Source organism: Capricornis sumatraensis, chromosome 2 (assembly GCF_032405125.1).
Source record: "Capricornis sumatraensis isolate serow.1 chromosome 2, serow.2, whole genome shotgun sequence".
Classification (NCBI taxonomy): Eukaryota; Metazoa; Chordata; class Mammalia; order Artiodactyla; family Bovidae; genus Capricornis; species Capricornis sumatraensis.
Window position 1 is genome coordinate 10255762 of NC_091070.1, and position 20296 is coordinate 10276057.

Here is a 20296-nt window from a genome sequence, read left to right on the forward strand (position 1 = left end):
CATCGGAAAGGGAGAGGGAGCTGGTGTGGAAGGGAGAAGAGGAACTTGGTTTCCAACTTGTAGAGATGTCAGTCAAGATTTCAAGTAGATTTGGATATAAGTTTATGTCTTGAAGTAGCAACTACCACTTAACCCTGTTTGGGGCTTCCCTGGTGGCTCAGACAGTAAAGAATCCACCTGCAATGCAAGAGACCTGGGTTCAATCCCTGGGTGCGGAAGATCTCCTGGAGAAGGGAATGGCAACCCACTCTAATATTCTTGCCTTGAGAATTCCGTGGATAGAGGAGCCTGGTGGGCTACAGTCCATGGGGTTGCAAAGAGTCAGACACGACTGAGGGACTAAGCACCCTTTTGGAGTACTACCTTTGTGCCAAGCATTTTGCCAAGTGCTTCATCAGTATTAGCCTAATCTGTTTGAGGGGGGCCCTGTTTTCTGCTCCATTTTACAGATGAAAACACAGAAGGACCGATGTATTGAGTAACTTGCCCCAGGCTACAGGGCTGTGTGCAGCAGGCAGTCTGGACCCAGAGTCCTTACATACAGCCTCATAGGAAAGGAGAGAAGGGAGATTTCTGTCTTTGTTTCTCTGTATTCCTTGTGGATCAGATGTGAAGCATCATGATGACAGCAACCTGCTGCTCACCAGCCTGGCTGTCAGAGGTCTGGTCTTACTCTGGGAGAAGAGTCCACTCCAGACTGAGAACTTTCTCTCACTGTTCAACTGATCTTGTGGCCTGAGGATATTCAATCCAGAAACTAAATACCATGATATATTCAAATTTGCTGAGCTGATAAATAAAGTGTATGAGATCAAATAAGAACAGATGGTAGGATATAGAGACATCGCCTCTCCCAGCTACTTTGATTTTTGTTGTTCAGTCGCTCAGTCATGTCTGACTCTTCATGACCGCATGGACTGCAGCACGCCAGGCTCCTCAGTCCTCCACCATCTCCCAGAGTTTGCTCAAATTCATATCCATTGAGTCGGTGATGCCATCCAGCCATCTCATCCTCTGTTGCCTCTTCTCCTCCTGCCTTCAATCTTTCCCAGCATCAGGGTCTTTTACAATGAGTGGGCTCTTTGCAGCAAGTGGCCAAAGTATTGGAGTTGCAGCTTCAGCATCAGTCCTTCCAATGAATATTCAGGGTTGATTTCCTTTAGGATTGACTGGTTTGATCTCCTTACAGCCCAGGGGACTCTCAAGAGTCTTCTCCCAGCTTTATTATTCTTAGTTTTTCTTTCGAGGGAAATTTGAGGGTGCTAACTAACAAATGTAAAGAAGCTATATCGGGGCATTCCCTAGTGGTCCAGTGGCTAAGGCTCTGCACTCCCACTGCCCGGGAGCTGGGTTTGAACCCTGGTCAGGGAACTAGATCCCACACGCCACAACTGAAAGAAGTTTAAATGCTGCAACTAAAGATCCCGTGTGCCACGGCAAAGACCTGGTGCAGATAAATAAATAAATAAATAAGAGCTAATGTGAAAATACAAATAGTTAAAATAAATTCCTTTCTTGAATAGTCTTTTGATATGTAGCTTTAATAAGCTTTATTAAAAGGATCACGTTTAAAGTGTGTATTAAATTACAAAGGGCGACAGTACAACCCACCACGCAGTTTAATAAATGGAACACTGTCATCACTCAGAAGCCCTCTGTTTCCCCACTGATCATGACATCCTTTTTCTAGACATCCACTTCCCTCTCTCCTCTGTTACCCTCTCCCTGGGTTTTGTGATAACTGCTCTACTTTTCCTAACAGCTTTCCTACACATGCATCTCAAATGATAGAATTGCATTTCATCTGTTTGTGAACCTTATGTAAGTGGAATAATACTGTATGTATTATTCTGTGGCCGACTCCTTTTACACTTTATTTATGAGGTTTTTCCATTTCATTACCTGTAGGTATAGTGTTTATTGCAGTGTATTCCATCTTAGTGAAAGTGGAAGTCTCTCAGTTGTGCCTGACTCTTTGTGACCCCATGGACTATACAGTCCATGGAATTCTCCAGGCCAGAATACTGGAGTGGGTTGCCATGCCCCTCCTCCAGGGAATCTTCCCAACCCAGGGATCAAGCCCAGGTGTCCTGCATTGTGGGTGGATTCTTTACCAGCTGAGCCATAGAGGAAGCCCAAAAATATTGGAGTGGGTCGCCTATCCCTTCTCCAGGGGATCTTCCCAACCCAGGAATCGAACTGGGGTCTCCTGCACTGCAGGCAGATTCTTTACCAGCTGAGCCACCAGGGAAGCCCATTCCATCTTAGTAATATTCCACAGTTCATTTACCCGTGCTGTGTGATGGATATTGGAGTTATTCTACTTTGGGGCAGTTAGGAACGTGTTTCTGTGAGCATGCGTTTTGCCTTTTCAATGAGCCTTCCTATCCTAGTGAACACATGCAAGTGCAAGTGATTCTCGTGTTTAAAAACATCTGAGAACTGCTGTGCTGCAGGGTATGTTTATCTTCCACTCGACCAGATGACTTTAACAGCAACCCGTTGTCTGCGGTGCTTCCAGTTTACTTTCCTACCAGCCACACAGAAAAGCTGCTGTGGTTCCACTGCCCTGACTACACTGGGATAGTCATGTTTCACTGTTTTTGTCATGAGGAGGCAGGGAGGAAGGAAGGGTGAAGACCAATGGTAGCTCATGTGGTTTTAATCTGCATTTTCCAGATTACTAATGAGGTTGAGTTTGGTGTGTGTGTTTTTTTTTTTACTTTTTTTTCCATTTAGTTTTTTCCTTTCATAAAATGCCTATTTGAGAGTATTTTTTGATGGTATTTCCCCTTTTCTTGCTGATTTCTAGGAGTTCCTTGTAGACACAATGTGTGGCAGATATTGTCTCCCACCCTGTGGGTAGTCTTTTTACTCTTCGTGTGTGCTTAGTAGCTCAGTCGTTTTCGACTGTTTTGTGACCCCATGGACTGTAGCCCGCCAGGTTCCTCTGTCCCTGGGATTTCCCAGGCAAGAATACTGGGGTGGGTTGCCATTTCCTTCTCCAGAGGATCTTCCTCACCCAGGGATCAAACCCGAGTCTCCTGTGTCTCCTGCATTGCAGGCAGATTCTTTACCTGCTGAGTCTTTGGGGACGCCCCCTTTTACTCCTTATGGTGACTTTTAGTGAAACGAAGTTCTTAATTTTAATGATATGAAATTTGTTTATTTTTCTTTTATGCTTGGTGCTTTTTTGGTCTCAGTAAAGAAAATCTTTCACTACCTCCAAAATCATGACCACATTAAGCTGTTTGGTTGGCCAAAACGTCTGCTGGATTTTTCCATAAGCTGTAATAGATCGTTTTGGCCAACCCAATATATGCCTTCTAAAGAACATCTTATGTAGGCTTTCACACTTTGACTTTCAGCCCACTTAGAATTGATTTTTCTGTATAGTGTGAAGTTGGAGTCTAATTTCACTTTTTTCTTATAGTAGCACTTTTTCTATGTTATTTCTATCATTTTATTTATTTTAATGTGTATTTTAAAATGCATTTATGTTATTAAAATTTTGATTTCATTCATATCTAAATTGTGTGATTCTGCTTACTGCTTACTAAGAGGGGAAAAAAGCCATGAATAGGAGAAGGAAATGGCACTCCACTCCAGTGTTCTTTCCTGGAGAATCCCAGGGACGGGGGAGCCTGGTGGTCTGCTGTTTATGGGGTCGCACAGAGTCGGACACGACTGACACAGCTTAGCAGCAGCAGAAGGATTTTGATTGAGAGTGCAAAATTCTATAATCCAGTTTAGGGAGAATTAACATCTTTACAAGGGCTTCCCTGGTAGCTCAGTGGTAAAGAATCCACCTGCCGAAGCAGGAGACACAGATTCAATCGCTGGGTGGAGAAGGTCCCCTGGAAAAAGAAGTGGCAACCCATTCCAGTATTCTTGCCTGGAAAACTCCAAGGACAGAGGAGCCTGGCGGGCTGCAGTCCGTCGGATCACAAAGAGCTGGACACGACTGAGCAACAAAACAGCAACAAGCATCTTTTCATCATCAGTTCTTTCAGTCGATGGATATAGAATCTCTCCATCTATGTAGATCCTCTCTGTGGTCTCTTAACTTTACAAGTATCTCCTCTGGGGCTTTGCCCCTCTTTTGTTAAATTTATTACTGCATATGCTTCGTATTTTGTGTTGCTTTTATAGATGCTATATTGTTTTCTTGCTGGTTAAAGACTTGTAAAACTTTTAAAACGTTTGCTTTGCAAAGACCCTGTTAAGAAAATAAGGAGACATTCACGTATGCTGATGGGAATGTAAAATGGTCCAGCATCTTTGGAAAACTGTTTGGTAGGTTCTTATAAAACTAAACATGCAGTTACCATATAACTAAGAAATGGTACTCTTGGGTGTTTATCCCAGTGAAATTGAATCTTATGTTCGTACAAAAATCTGTACATGAATGTTCATAGCACCTTTATTTATAAGAGCCAAGGACTGGAAACAGCCCAGGTGTCCTTTGGCCGATGAATGGAGGACTACCTGTAGTACCTCCATACCATGAAAGACTGCTCAGCAATAAAAAGGAATGAAGCATTGATACGTTCAACAATGTCAGTGAATGTCAAAGACATTAAGCTGAGTTTCTTTCTTTTTCATTCTTCCTTCCCTGTCCTCAGTTTTTCCAGCACTTGCTTTCAGTATTTGTCAGTGACCTTGCAATAAGCCTCTCAGGAAACAGCATGGAGAAGCCATGTGACAGGCAATTGAGCAAAAACAACTTAGGAACATCAGGAAACTCAAAAAAGGAACTCTGCAAAATGGTTTTTGCTGAATTCAGTGTGTAGGGTTACAGAGATAAAGCCAGATCCTGCGCACTTCCCCATTAAAGGTATTTTTCATTGTTCAGCAGGTCAGCAGCCCTGGTAGATCTCAATTAGTATTTGTAACAGACTGCAGACTCCAGTTACAGTCAAACTCAAGGCAAGCAGACACGTATCGCATTTCTAGGCGAATACGTATATATTCAAGTTCCTGCCCCTTAACCCAATCTAGCTCTAATTTTGCAGTGCAGGTTGGTGAGTTTTCTTGAGATGGTTGGCGTGCCACTAAAAATGGAGGAAAATGTAAGGGTAGGGGTGAAACTGCGTGCACGTTGGATCTGAATGAAGCGGCAACCTAGGCTAGAAATCTAAGTACAGCCTAATGTATGAAATAGACACCTGAGGGGAACATACTGGATAGCACAAGGAACTCTACTTAATGAGCTGCGGTGACCTAACTGGGAGGGAAATCCAGAAGCAGGGGGATACATGTGCGTGTATGGCCGGTTCATTTTGCTGTGTAGCAGAACCTAACGCAACATTGTGGAGCAACTGTACTCCAAGACAAATTTTAAAGAAGATGAAGAGATACAAGTAGAGCCTAAAATCGCACATGTTCTTTGAAGAGCAAATTTTCTATTTGAGGGTCCTGAGACTTTAGTGATAACACCGGTTTTGATCACGACTTGCTGGTGGGGTCTCGGTCAATTCGTTTTCCCTGTCTGTGTCAGGAGTGACACTCCCTCTCCTTCCTTGCCTTGTATGGTTGTTGAGGTGTCATAGGATCAGAGCAACATCAAAGTCAGACAAGCGCTAAAGACGAGCAGAGTGCAGCTGTTTACCCTGGATGCTTTTGGTTTGTCCCCAGCCACATCACTGACCATGCCCTGCTGGACCTGCCCTTCCTTCGACTCCCTGGGGAGATGCCCTCTGCCCTCCGAGAGCAGCTGGACCACACATTCTGAAGACACCAGTAGTCCTAGTTTTGGCCCCTCATACACAGACCTGCAGGTCGCCAGTGCTGGGGAGCAGAGTGGCCAGGCTTCGGGGGCTGACTCAACAGGTAAGAGGGAGCCCCAGGCCAGAGGGCTCTGCAAGTCACTTTTGGTTGCCTCTCATCAAATCTCTGCAGCCAGCTTTGTTTGCAGAACGATGTCAGGCGTAGTCATCCAGTGGAGAAAGCCAGAGCCCTCCGTGTTTCAGAATTGCGTTGGGGAAAACACGTGCACACAGACTGGCTGGTTGGTTGGCAGGTTCGCACACCTGGGAAACCATTTGCCATGCTGTCTTAAGGGGCTGTCTTCTGACTGTTCTGTTCAAGCACAGTTCCCTGTCGGCTTGTTTTCTCCTTGGGTAACTGAACGGTGTGTGACGTGCGCAAGGCTGAAGCTTTCATCCCACCACCTACGCACCTCCCCTGTTCTGCAAAGGGAGGTTAGATTTAAGCAGAGAAAAAAGTGAATGCTATGTGAAGCGGAATGGGAATCGGGCTGCAGCCGCTGTGTCCAGGCTGCAGATAAGTTTGTTGTTCTGTTTATTCTTTTGTGCCTGAATATTGAGCTAGCTGTGCATCAGTCTGAAACATCCCATGTTCTCATTTATAGCATTTCCGGTAGGTGTATAAGGTGGATGCTTGCTGGGTTTGCAGGTAGAGGTTGCTGGCCTGTCCCTAAGCTCTGGACTGTGGCTTGGGTTTACAACAGCATTGGAAGGACGTTGCCTGTGCTTAGGGTTTAGGCCGTTTGACCCCAGGGATTGCCTTCCTTTGAAAGGAATAGAGTTACTAATGGTTTCTCTGTAGATGAATTTACCCAGCATGTCCAGCAATATTTGTTTCTCCTCAAAGCAGTCCTTTGGGAATGTGTCTCTGGATCCATTTTCAAATTTCAGGTAACATTTGTCCTCATGCTGTGTGCTCCTGGGGGTTTCCACAAGTGGAGAGAGTGATCCCTCTTGCAGACTAAAGGGTTCAGACAGGATTTGGTTTGGTATTTGATAATATTGCAAGGAATCCTGGTTTATGATGATCTCTTTCTGAAGAAGCCACAGTTCTTTATCGCACTTTGTTTGCTCTGACATTCTCTCAGTTCTGGTTGACGCTCTGTGACTGATGTTCTTGGTCTGTGGCTGGAATATGCACCCATCTCCCCCACGGGGAGCATTTCATGGATGGGAGTGTCTTGTGGATGGGATGTCAGAAGCTGAGGCTGTGCTGGGCTCCCTTCGCCTCTCCTTGCTCCCAATCTCCTGGCCCAGCCTTCCCCTGGAGGAGGAGGCATGCAGGGTATTTGCTGAGAGCACACAGACGCTGGAGTCAGACTGCTCAGGTTTGTGTCCTCCTTCATCTGTTGTGACCTCAGGCAAGATTCTTAATAGCTTTAGGACTCATTCTCCCCATCTGAAAAATGGCCATAAGAATAGTACTTACCTCTGCCAAATTACTACTCAGCCCAAGTGAGACAGTGTATGTATAACAATTATACAATGCCTGACACAGAATAAAGGCTCATCGAGGAAAATTTCCTCTCTCTCCTGCCCCAGGATTCTGGTTGCTTAAAAGAAGTAGAGGTGAGCTCCTCACTGCAGGATGAGTCAAAATCGCTGGACTCAGGTTGATTTTTTTCAGTCTCCTCTTAAGTGAAAATTGCTTTCATTCCTAGAGGTTCAGATGATGAAGATCAGAGTTCTAGGCTGACCTGAACGTTGCTCATCGGTCCCCAAAGCTTATAATTGTGTTCAGTATCTACATTTTGTAGAGAAGGCCTCCCCCCTGTCTTTTGGTCAGGGTCCTGGCAGGAAGTGGATGGTGCCCTCAAAGGGGTTCATCTGAAGGGAGTTTAATGCAAGGACTGCTTACAGAGGCAGCAAGAGCTTAGAGTCATGAGACAGGGGCTATCCCACAGGTTGCAAGAATAGCACCCCTGCCAGGGGCTTGGGGAATTGGGGAGGGCGAGGGAAATAACCCCCCCAAACTTGTGCTGGCCCTCCCATCGGCAGACCTCATCAGAAACCAAAGAACACAAGAGCTCGTAGCGGTCAGCCGCCAGACCACACAGCAGGTGTCGGGGGGTGGAGAATAGCTTTGGGGTGAGGGGTGAGGTGAACAAGTGGAGAATGGGATGGGGCGAGGCTGATGCTCGTGGTCCCTCTCCTGTGTGAAGTGGGATCGCGGTGGCCCCGGGTGGGCCCGGCCAGCTTACTTTGGCTCTGTTGCTATGTACCCCCCACAGCAAGCCTTGCCCCCTCCTTGCCCCCCACGGCAGCTGTTCTGTAGTGGGTTGGCAGCGTCTCCGGGCAGCCCCTGATTCCCACTGTAATTGTGGAAGAGAGACTCTGTGATCAGCCTACCGCTCTCTTGTCATTTTCTACCAAGGGGATAATTAGGAGGAGGAAGGGAGACATCCCCCAAATCCCCTCACCTTGGTTAAATCACAGGCTGAGGGCAGAGCTGGAGAGCCGTGCGGATGTCTGCTCTGGGGTTCGACTTGCCAGTGCAGATGGCACAGGTGGGAACAGGCCAGATCCCCCAGTAACACCCTGTCTCTCCAGGGTCCCCTTCCGCCAGATGACAGGCACACCCTGTTGTCTTCAGCGGTCAGAGTAGCTCTGTAAGGCCACTAGTTTTACCTGAGTTGATAAACAGTCAGAGGGGCCAAGAAATAAAAAATCAGCATTCTGCCTCGGAAGTCTGTGGCAACCCAGGGAAGAGAAAATACAGAAACGTTCGCCGTCGCACAGGCCGCTGTCAAGTGGTGGGTCTGCATTTTGGTTTTATTTTATGCACAGGAAAGGTGTTGGGTTTAGCGTGGGATTAGAATGCTCGGTCCTGTGTGCAAACGGAGGCGTGTCATCCTGAGTTAAGCACACAGCAGGTGTTTAATACTTGTCTGTTGAATGGCTCCTTGGATGATAGGAGTAGGATTGCAGGTGGTGAGACTTCTGCATCCCAGACATCTGTATCCCACGTGGATCTGAGAGTCTAGCATTTCTCCCAGGTGTGTCCACGTGTGTGTGTTAGTTGCTCAGTCATGTCTGACCCTTTGAGACCCCATCGACTGTAGCCCACCGGGCCCCTCTGTCCATGGAATTCTCCAGGCAAGAATACTGGAATGGGCTGCCATTCCCTTCTCAAGGTGATCTTCCCAACCCAGGGACTGAACCCAGGTCTTCCTGCATTGCAGGCAGATTCTTTACCATCTGAGCCACCAGGGAAGCCCAAGTGTGTCCCATGCAGCACCTTAAGAAAAACCAGAAGGCTGGATTCTCCGGAGAGTCATAACATGTATTAGCTTATTAAAGATAGAGTCATAGCATGTATTAGCTTATTAAAGATTTTGAAGAATCCTGAAATGATATATGTTTATGTATGGATCTACGTGTGTGTAATTTATATTTGTGTGTGTATACGTGTATACCCAAGCTTCCTTGGTGGCTATGGGGTCACGAGAGAGTTGGACACGACTTAGCAACTAAACGGGAGAAGGCAATGGCAACCCACTCCAGTACTCTTGCCTGGCAAATCCCATGGACGGAGGAGCCTGGTAGGCTGCAGTCCAGGGAGTCGCTAGCAGTGGGACACTACTGAGCGACTTCACTTTCACTTTTCACGTTCATTCATTGGAGAAGGAAATGGCAACCCACTCCAGTGTTCTTGCCTGGAGAATCCCAGGGACGGGGGAGTCCGGTGGGTCGCACAGAGTTGGACACGACTGAAGTGACTTAGCAGTAGCAGTAGCAACTAAACAGCAGCAATGTATGTATGTACACACACACCTATGTTTATATATGTATTCAAATAAATTTGGTCTTCCATTCATCCACAGTGCCTACCTGGTTACCTGGTCAGATCTCAAAGTACAGAAACCCAAACATACATGAATTCGCAGATTTGAGCTGGAAGCACATGCCATTGCTAAAATGTTGGGAATCCAGAGAAACCAGAAGGAAATACTTGGACAAACTTCTCTGGATTTGCAAAGGTTGCTCTTCTTTGTCTCACGCTCCGCTATACCTTTTTGCCTTTTTAAAAATTCTCATTCCATAGACTCAGGACTATGTTTTGCCAAACATTCTTTGTATTTAAAGCCCTTGTGGGCTTTAAAATAAATGTAGACCAGATGTTCTTGATTTATTTGCATTTAACTGATCACAGTGGAATTCTGCCAGAGCAGTAGGATATCCCCAGGGATTTTGGACTTTTTCTTTTCTCAGACACAAATGTTTAAGATGGGTAGAAAGCTTTGGACTGGAGAGTTCACTTTTTTTGTGACAAGCATTTCTTAGATGCTCCGAACGTTTCTCTTTTCAATGACTGGTTAAGGATGATGTGAAAACATCACAGGGGCCGTGTGCCTCTTTGCAGGATGTAACATGTTTCTCTGTTGCCTGCTTTCTCATAATCCTGCTGCCGCTGGTGGAACACTACGTTCAGGGGCCCAGAGTCCCAGTAAACTTGATGGGGCTACAGGGGGTGCGGTTATTCTTTTTTTAAATTTTTGATTTATTATAAACTTATTTTTGGCTGCTCTGGGTCTTTGTTGCTGCGCACAGACTTTTTCTAGTTGCAGTGAGTGGGGAGCACTCTCTAGTTGTGGCTCTTGGACTCCTCCCACTTGCAGCATGTGGGTCAAATCCATGACCCCTGCATGAGCAGGCAAACTCTTATCCACTGTACCATCAGCCAAGTCCACGATTCTGGTTATTCCTAAGGCACATTTGTATTTTATGATTTTCTTTTCACCTTGAATATATTTTGTGTGGAAGACAAAATGAGTTAACTTATTTTAGAAATTCTTTACACAGCTACAAATATCAGTGATAACTCATATTCCTCTTGAGTATTAGTCTCTAGATTAAAGGACTGTAGAACATACTTTTAAACAAACTACATCTTTTTCTCTTTCATTGAAAGTGAAAGTCGCTCAGTCTTGTCCGACTCTTTGCCAGGATTCTCCAGGCCAGAATACTGGAGTGGGTTGCCATGCCTTCTTCCAGGGGATCTTCCCAACCCAGGGATTAAACCCAAGTCTCCCGCATTGCAGGCGGATTCTTTACCATCTGAGCCACCAGGGAAGCTATCAGGGAAGCCTTTCTCTTTCATTACCAAATGTAAATTTGTCCCCATTTCTGTTTTTAGGATGCCCAGGATCCTTGATGTTCTTCTTTTTTAAATTCTTTTTTGGGGGGAGGGTAGAAGTCACATGATGTAAAACACATTACTTTAACCATATTTATTGGTACAGTTCAGTGGCACAAAGTTCATTCACATTGTTGTGTAACTCTCAGCGTTATCCATCTCCTGAATTTTTCATCTTCCTAATCTGAAACTCGGTCCCCATTAAGTACCAACTCCCCAGCCCCCCACCCCGGTATCTACCAATGTACTTTCTGACTCTATGAATTTGACTATTCTAAGTACCTCATATAAGTAGAATCAGTAGGATCAAATAGTATTTGTGTACACCTAGAAGGCAATGGCACCCCACTCCAGTACTCTTGCCTGGAGAATCCATAGACGGAGGAGCCTGGTGGGCTGCAGTCCATGGGGTCGCGAAGAGTCGGACACGACTGAAGCGACTTAGAAGCAGCAGCAGCAGTGGCAAAGAACCTTCGCGCCAGTACAGGAGATGTAAGAGATGTGGGTTCAATCCCTGGGTCAGGAAAATCCCCTGGAGGAGGGCATGGCAACCCACTGCAGTGTTCTTGCCTAGAGAATCCCATGGACATAGGAGCCTGGTGGCCTGCAGTCCATAGGGTTGCACAGGCTTGAACACAACTGAAGCAACTTAGGACACACTCACACACAGTGTATATTGGAATGCATTTTTACGATTAACTTAGTATATGGCGTACAAACAGATTGTACCTGCTTCCCCACCGCCCCCCCCCCCGCCCCCAACCTGTGCTATGGTTTGTTTCCATTAGGTTGTACATTTTGGATTTAAATCGGTATTTTAAAATTCTGATGATTGCTTTGTTTGAAAGTTTCTCCAGAGAGGTTCAAAAGTTTCTCAGAAATACAAGCTTTTTTTTGAGTAAAACTGGTATTTTACCTGTCATTGCAAATATAGAGAAGAGTAAGATATATGACATCTGTCTATGAAGAATGGATAATCTGCAGACAAATTTTTGCCTTTGAAAGGATTATTATATATAACTTTAAAAATAGTTTTTATCTATAGAGCAACTAGTGTGTGCCAGAAAATAGTTTTCATCTACAAAACATCTAGTATGTCACACACATGTACACACACATTTAATCTTTACAATCTTTTAGATCCGTCTAGTCAAGGCTATGGTTTTTCCAGTGGTCATGTGTAGATGTGAGAGTTGGACTATAAAGAAAGCTGAGTGCTGAAGAATTGATGCTTTTGAACTGTGGTGTTGGAGAAGACTCGAGAGTCCCTTGGACTGCAAGGAGATCCAACCAGTCCATCCTAAAGGAGACCAGTCCTGGGTGTTCATTGGAAGGACTGATGTTGAAGCTGAAACTCCAGTACTTTGGCCAGCTGATGCGAAGAGCTGACTCATTTGAAAAGACCCTGATGCTGGGAAAGATTGAGGGCAGGAGGAGAAGGGGACGACAGAGGATGAGACGGTTGGATGGCATCACAGACTTGATGGACATGGGTTTGGGTAGACTCCAGGAGTTGGTGATGGACAGGCGTGCTGCGGTTCATGGGGTCATCAAGAGTCAAACACGACTGAGCAACTGAACTGAAGTAGATATTACTGTTTCATTTTATAGATGCAGAAACATGGCTAAAGATATGAAATCATCTGGCCAAAGATGCATAACTCTGAAGGTAGCATTGGGATTCAATCCCAGTCTCTGTCCTCCGTTTCCCCATCCAGTGCCTGGCAATGAGAGGCTAGTGTTTGTGGATGCAGTGAGTGTGGACAGGCGTTGCAGAGAGCCCTCCTGAGGCCCGGCACTGCTTCTGCTACATCCCAGGGGCCGTGTACAAACCTCTGTCTGGGTCAATCTCACTGGATGGCAATGACTTGTTCAGGAGTCCCCACTAGACTGAGACCTTTTTGAAAGTTGGAACCACATCCTATTCATTTTATATTCCCATAGTGTGCCTGGCACACTGAAATTACCCAGTAGATCCTCATAGAATAAATTAACTATTCTGATAAAGGGCTGGAAGGCCTGTGTTCCCAATCCGACTCTCCAATTATCTAGGCTTAAGTGTGTTTGCTAATTGAAGTGTAATTTTATAACAGGGAAGAAGTAAAAGAAAACAAATAGTTACAGCTGGTGTGAAAAGATGACTTTTTTCCCCTGGGTTTTCAAATGTTAGACATTTATCCAGTGGTATCCATTCATTTTGTTTTCCAGTTCTTATTTGGATCTTATTATCAGCTTTTGGGCTTCCCAGGTGGCTCAGTAGTACAGAATCCATTTACCAATGCAGGAGACGAAGGTCTGATGCTTGGGTCAGGAAGATCCCCTGGAGAAGGAAATGACAACCCACTCTAGTATTCTTGCCTGGAGAATCCCGTGGATGGAGGAGCCTGGTGAGCTACCATCCATAGGGTTGCAAGAGTCAGACACAACTTCAGTGACTAAAGAACAACAACAAGGATGTTTTAAATCGTATGTGAATGTATCTGTGTGCAGTGGGGGATTCTCTCTCTGTGTGGTATCTCAGAATCTCACTTACCCAGAATATGTCAGAGAGTGCAAAGAAGGTGATTTGGGGAAAGTTTTTTTGTGATAGTCCTTGTGACTATCGAACCATCGGTGTCAAGCAAAATCTGAGAAGTGCCAGAGTTTCAGATGCTGTGCTCCATACAGATGATCTAAACCAGATCTTTTACAACTACTTGGTAAACAAACAAACAAAAAACTGTGACCTCCAACCAGAGATTTTGCAACTCCCTTTTAGAACTGCTAATGCACTAGTCCTGAAGAGGAAGTGACGACTGCAATGCCTTTTGTTGATTACCTTCTGAGGTGTTCTGTGTAGTGTTGTGATCTTCAGCTTTACAGATGATGACTCCCAGAGGCACACATTAGTTAACTGACGGAATTCGGATTGATGTCCAGGCTTGTTGACGCGGTGCAGCTCCGCCCGTCCTGTAGCAGAACTCTCTGCAAGGACCACGTTGCGGCACCCAGTCCTACAGGGCAGAACTTAAGAGGCTGTGTTCTTCCAGTGCCAAACAGATGATCTAAACTAGATGCCACTTAGAATTGGAAGAGTCCGTGAACTTGGATGGGGCTCCCCTGATAGCTCAGTGGTAAAGAATCCACCTGCAATGCAGGAGATGCGGGTTTGATCCCTGGGTCGGGAAGATCCCCTGGAGGAGGAAATGGCAACCCACTCCAGTGTTCTTGCCTGGAGAATCCCATGGACAGAGGAGCCTGGAGGGCTACAGTACTTGGGGTAGCAGAGAGTCGGATAGGACTGAGCGACTGAGCACGTGACCTTGGATAATAGGTTGTTATTGTCTCTCACCTCAAGGGAGGTTAGTAAAAGGAGACTTTCCTTCATTTATGAGTGCAGGGAGCAAACTGTAGTAGCATTTGCAGTACCTCTTAATCATCCACAGAAATCATAGATGTTTCCGTAGCACAGTATAAGTTTTGACAGATTATCTCAAAGTATCATTTATCTCATTGCAACTTAGTTGCATGGTAGTTATTGACTGTATTAGTGGCTGTATTAATGGTGGTATTAATATTCTGCTATCATCCAGGTAACACACATGGTGGCTTGGACTAGGCCAGTGAACTCGGTTAGTGCCCTGAACTCAGTCAGTGCCCTGTTAGGAAGTGAACAGATTCAAAAGACCTTTAGGGGACTCCCCTGGTGCTCTAGTGGTGAAGAATCCAGCTGCCAATGCAGGGGACATGGGTTCAGGTCCAGGATCTAAGATCCCCCATGCCACGGGGCATCTAAGCCCATGTGCCACATCTAGCGAGTCCACTCTAGAGCCTGCGCTCCGTGACAAGAGAAGCCGCCGCAGCAAGAATCCCGAGTGCCGCATCTCGGGAGTAGCCCCCTGCTCACTGCAAGTCGAGAAGGCCCACATGCAGCACTGACGAGCCTGTGCCCCATGCACCGCAACAAAGACCCAGGCAGCCATAAATAAACAAGTTGCAACACTTTTAAAACCAGACGTTTAGTGTTTAGACGGGACAGAGTCCCCATCACATGGTTTCCCCTGTTACGCTTCAACACGTTCCACCTCCCTGCCTCTACTCTTGATGTTTATCCTGAGTAGCTAATCCCCTCCCCCCGCCATGACAAACCTACTGCTGGTTTCAAATAAAACTCAAGTGATGTTTTTCACACAAAGTCCTTACTTTGTGCTAAGTGTGGCATTGCAACAAAGCCACCCCAAGCGGGTTCTCTCCGAGCTTTACTTCAGGTCCCCCTGCCTGTCTACCATCTCTTCTATCTTTGGTAGAGGGATCTTTGTATGGAAGTCACTTCCCTACAGGCTCAGGTCCTCCAGGGCAACAAGGATGTTTCCATGTTTGAATCATTCCTGCAGTCTGGTCTCCAGCACAATGGCAGGAATGAAGGAGGCATCCGATGCATGTTTTTCCTTATTTCTCTCCTTTTTTGCCACGTTGCATCAGCATTATGCCCTTGCCTACAACCTCAGGGGTGGGGAGGTGGGGAAACGTGCCTCAAAATACTTTGGTCCCAGCTCCTTAAGTCTAGAAAAAGAAATTGAGAAAAATATTGGGTTGGCCAAAGAGTCTGTTTGGGTTTTCTGCTAGATGTTCCAGAAAAACCTGAATGAGATTTTTGGCCAACTCACTAGAAGTGAGTTCCTCTGGCCACAAGTTTGAATTAATTTACTCACTATTTTAAATGTAAGCTTATTGGATCCACCTGTGAAGAATGGTGTCATCCCCGTTAAGTAGCTTCCCAGGTAAGTGATTTAACACCACTAATTTGATTTAAGACAGAAATTGCTCACTAAAGCTCTTGTGCAAACCATTCAACTCCTAGCAAAGTCAGGCTTCCAAGAGGGAAAGCTCTGTTTTTTTTTCCCGACGGTAAGATTTTTAACTGGAACTCAACAAAATAACAGTGGGCATAAAATGCTCAAACCACAGTGGCTGGCACACGGGCCCTCTCCAGGGTGTGTTATTAGCCCTGAGCCTCTGGAAATGGATGTCTTCATGTTTGGTTTGGAATCATAGGGGTTGGTTTGGATACTTTAGCCATTAAAGTTAGAAAAAATGTAAGAGATTATTTAGTAGAATTTCTCCCGCTTTACAGGCAAGAAAATCAAAGCCTAGAAAGTATTAGCAACAGAGTCAGGCTTTGTCACTCCCAGTCTCTTGCCCATTCTGTGACTCGTTTGAATCCACCTGCCACTGCAGAGGACATGAGTTCGATCCCTGGTCCCGGAGGATCCCACCTGCTCTGGGGCCGCAACCGCTGAGCCCCTGCCCTAGAGCCTGTGCTCTGCAACACAGAGACGCCAAGGCAAGGAGAAGCCTGGGTGCTGCACCTGGAGGGTGACCCCAGCTCGCTGCAGCCAGAGGAGGTCCATACGCAGCTACAGAGACCCAGGACAGCCAAACATAAACACATAAAATTTAAAAAAATTCCAAGAGACTGGCCAGGCATAACGGATTATTTTTCCTTTTATTTCTCTCTGAATGTTTCATCTCTTCCCTCGCACCCTCCTTCCCTCCCTTCTTTTCTTCGTTTTCCTGAATTAAACAGTGAACCCTTCTTTCTTGAGGCTTCAGTTCACTCCTGAAAAGTTAAACCCTGTGGAACGAGTGGAGATGGCAGCCCTGAGATCCAAGAAGGCGATTTTTCCCTTAATGGGAAGCTTGACACCTTAATGAGCTGTGACCATAGGAGGTCTCTTGACTCCCAAGCAAAGACGTCCTGGTGCTGAGGTTCGGGTGGAACACGGTCTGGTCTCTGTGATTCATCTTGGGGGCTCTTTGGCAATAAGCTGCCGACTGTCTTCACTTTGAGATCTTCTTACAGATCTGTTCCCCGCAACCTGGCTTTGCCTTGAGGCCATCTCTTCCTTCCATTTCTCAGAGCTTAGAAAAGCTTCTGGTTAATGTTAAGATGGGGCTTCCCTGATAGCTCAGTTGGTAAAGAATCTGCCTGCAATGCAGGAGACCCCATTTCAATTCCTGGGTTGATAAGATCCTCTGGAGAAGGGATAGGCTACCCACTCCAGTATTCTGGGGCTTCCCTTGTGGCTCAGCTAGTAAAGAATCCACCTGCAATGCGGGAGACCTGGGTCAGATCCCTGGGTTGGGAAGATCCCCTGGAAAAGGGGAAGGCTCCCCACTCCAGTATTCTGGCCTGGAGAATTCCATGGACTGTATAGTCCATGGGGTCGCAAAGAGTTGGACACAACTCTTAGTTAGAATAGACTTTCTTCAAAAAATGGGACTTAATTTTTCATGTTCATTTCAAGGGAGACAATGAGTTTGCAACATAGCTTGGGTCAAGTGAGGAGATGGATGATACTGCTGTAAAAGGGCAGCTGTCCTTGGGAGAATTCACATCTGCCATGAGCTTCCAGAGCAAATTCCTGTCACCACCCTGTTGTTCATTTGGAAACACAGAGACATGCTCTACATGGTGTTATAAACAGCTGCAAGATGTCAGCCCTTGCCAGTGGCAGCCCCAGGGTGTGCATCGGCTGTCGAATGGACACATGGCTTTTCCTTAGTCTTGGGTAGGGGGCCAGGCCTGTTGGTTTACTGGGGTTGTCATGACGCAGTTACCACATACTGGGCAGCTTCAACAACAGACATTTGTTTCCTCACAATTCTGGAGCTGAGATGTCCAGAATCAAAGCATCAGCAGAGTTGGTTCCTTCTGAAGCCTCTCTCCTGTTCCTCACATGGTGTTGCCTGTGTGTGTGTGTATGTGTCTGGGTCCTGATCTCGTAAGGACGGTTATACTGGATTAGGACCCATCCTAATGACCTCATTTTAGCCTAGCTACTCCTTTAAATGTGGTGCTAGTCGTAAAGAACTTGCTTGCCGATGCAAGAGACATAAGAGACGCGGGTTCGATCCTTGGGTCAGGAAGATCCCCTCGAGGAGGAAATGGCAACCCACTCCAGTATTCTTGGCTGGAGAATCCCATGGAGGAGGAGCCTGGCAGGCTACAGTCCATGGGGTTGTGAGATTTGGACACGACCGAGTGACTTAACATGCATACACACGCCTCTTTAAAAGCTCTGTCTCCAAAAGAGGTCACATACTGAGGTACTCGGGTTAGGATTTCAACATATGAATGTTGAGGATATATAATCCAGGCCATAACACTATGCAAGCACAGTCTAGAAGTCCTCTCCCTGCCCTGCCCGAGGCAGGCAGATTGACTTCATGAACCTGTCCTGTATCGTCTTCCTGGAGTCATTACCACCTATGACACTTGCTATGGAAACTGGATTTTGGGGTCCGACACTCCACTTAGGGCCCACTTCCCGTTGTTACAGTAAAGAGAAAGGAGTTTATGCTTCATAAACCCCTCAGTCAACCTTTTTGCCTGCTTACCTGTTGAATAGCTTGCTCATTCACGAAGGGGTTGGTTTATCCTGCTGGACTCATTGGCTTACATGCCGACTCAAAAGTAAATATAATAGCTCACAAAAGAAGAAATGCAGACGTTATTTGAAAAATGATGATTCCTGTAATCAGTTGTGCAGATCAACAATGATGTCCATCAGCTTGGTAAAGTTCAGATGGTTGGAAGTATCTAGTGTTGGCAGTGGAGAGCTGGGAATTTGCGTACAAGTATCACAGAAAAACCTTTCTGGAGGGCATTCTCGCTATTGGCGTCAATTTAAATGTCATTCTTTAACAATTAGTATATCCCAAGGAAATAATTCAATATGTGCCTGTATGTGCAAAGGAACACCATTTGTATTAGCCAAAGGAAACAAACAAAGCCCAAATGTCAACGTGAAATGCTATGCAGGCATGGGAAGTGTTCCAATTATATTAATTGAAAAAGGCAGGCTAGAGAATAGAATGTATAATTATTGTGTTATACTGGTCTATATATGTATATGTTAGTCTCTCAGTTGTGTCCAACTCTTTGCAATCCCGTGGACTGTAGCCCACCAGGCTCCTCTGTCCCTGGAATTCTCCAGGCAAGAATACTGGAGTGGGTTGCTATGCACTTCTCCAGGGGATCTTTCCAACCCAGGAATCAAACCCAGGTCACCTGTATTGTAGGCAGATTCTTTGCCAACTGAGCTACCACAGAAGCCCCAGTCTATATATATATATACTTTTGCTATATTTGTGTGTGGCAGATAGATGGGGAAACAGTGGAAACAGTGGAGACTTTATTTTCTGGGGCTCCAAAATCACTGCAGATGGTGATTGCAGCCATGAAATTAAAAGACACTCCTTGGAAGGAAAGTTATGACCTACCTAGAGAGCATATTGAAAAGCAGAGATATTACTTTGCCAACAAAGGTCTGTCTAGTCAAGGCTATGGCTTTTCCAGTGGTCATGTATGGATGTGAGAGTTAGACTATAAAGAAAGCTGAGCACCAAAGAACTGACGCTTTTGAACTGTGGTGTTGGAGAAGACTCTTGAGAGTCCCTTGGACTGCAAGGAGATCCAACCAGTCCATCCTAAAGGAGATCAGTCCTGGGTGTTCTTTGGAAGGACTGATGCTGAAGCTGAAACTCCAATACTTTGTCCACTTTATGCGAAGAGTTGACTTATTTGAAAAGACCCTGATGCTGGGAGGGATTGGGGGCAGGAGGAGAAGGGGACGACAGAGGATGAGATGGTTGGATGGCATCACCAACTCAATGGACATGAGTTTGAGCAAACTCCGGGAGTTGGTGATGGACAGGGAGGCCTGGTGTGCTGTGATTTATGGGGCCGCAAAGAGTTGGACACGACTGAGCAACTGAACTGAACTGACTGATGTGTACGTATATTTCTAATTATATAGAAAAAATATTAATGGGATATATCCCAGACTGCTAATATTGGTTATATTGGGGTAGTGGACTTTTCATTCCTTACTACATTTATTTCTGGAGGACCTAGATTATAATAACCATAGATAATTCTAAAATTCAGGAAAAAATAAGAATGAAAATACTTCCATTTAGAAAATTAGACATGTTACTGGAGCATTTTAAAATTTCTTTTATGATATGTGTGTTCGTTTGGAGGCTGGTTTTTTGAGGGGTTGCATGCTAGCCTCTTTTGCTTTGGACAGGAGGCTAGAATTTCAGGTTTTGCTGTCATGCACTTGCGTTTGATTTCTCACTAGCATAATGCCAGTTGCTTATTCTTTGCAGGAAGTAAATATAGTGTAATGGAAAGCCATGATCTTCTGAGTTTGACAGGCCAAACATCAATTCTGCTACTTCTCTGCTCTGTGACATCCAGCAGATTCTTTAACCTCAGTGACCTTTAGTTTCCTCAACTGTAGAATGGAAATAATAATGATAACTCTGAGCTTGCAGGTTTATTCTGAAGGTTCCATGAGATCTGGAACAGAAAGTTTCTGGAATAAAATAAGGAGTGGTTATT

At 45.5% G+C, this 20296-nt stretch overlaps 1 protein-coding gene across 1 annotated transcript in view; it reads left to right on the forward strand.

Annotated features, from left to right (window-relative positions):
- STON2 (stonin 2) overlaps window positions 1–20296 on the forward strand; it is a 166900-nt gene that overhangs the window by 66803 nt on the left and 79801 nt on the right. Inside the window, exon 5 of the mRNA XM_068965691.1 lies at window positions 5638–5832. Within this exon, the coding sequence (XP_068821792.1) occupies window positions 5638–5832 (195 nt within the window). The remainder of the gene's footprint in view (window positions 1–5637; window positions 5833–20296) is intronic.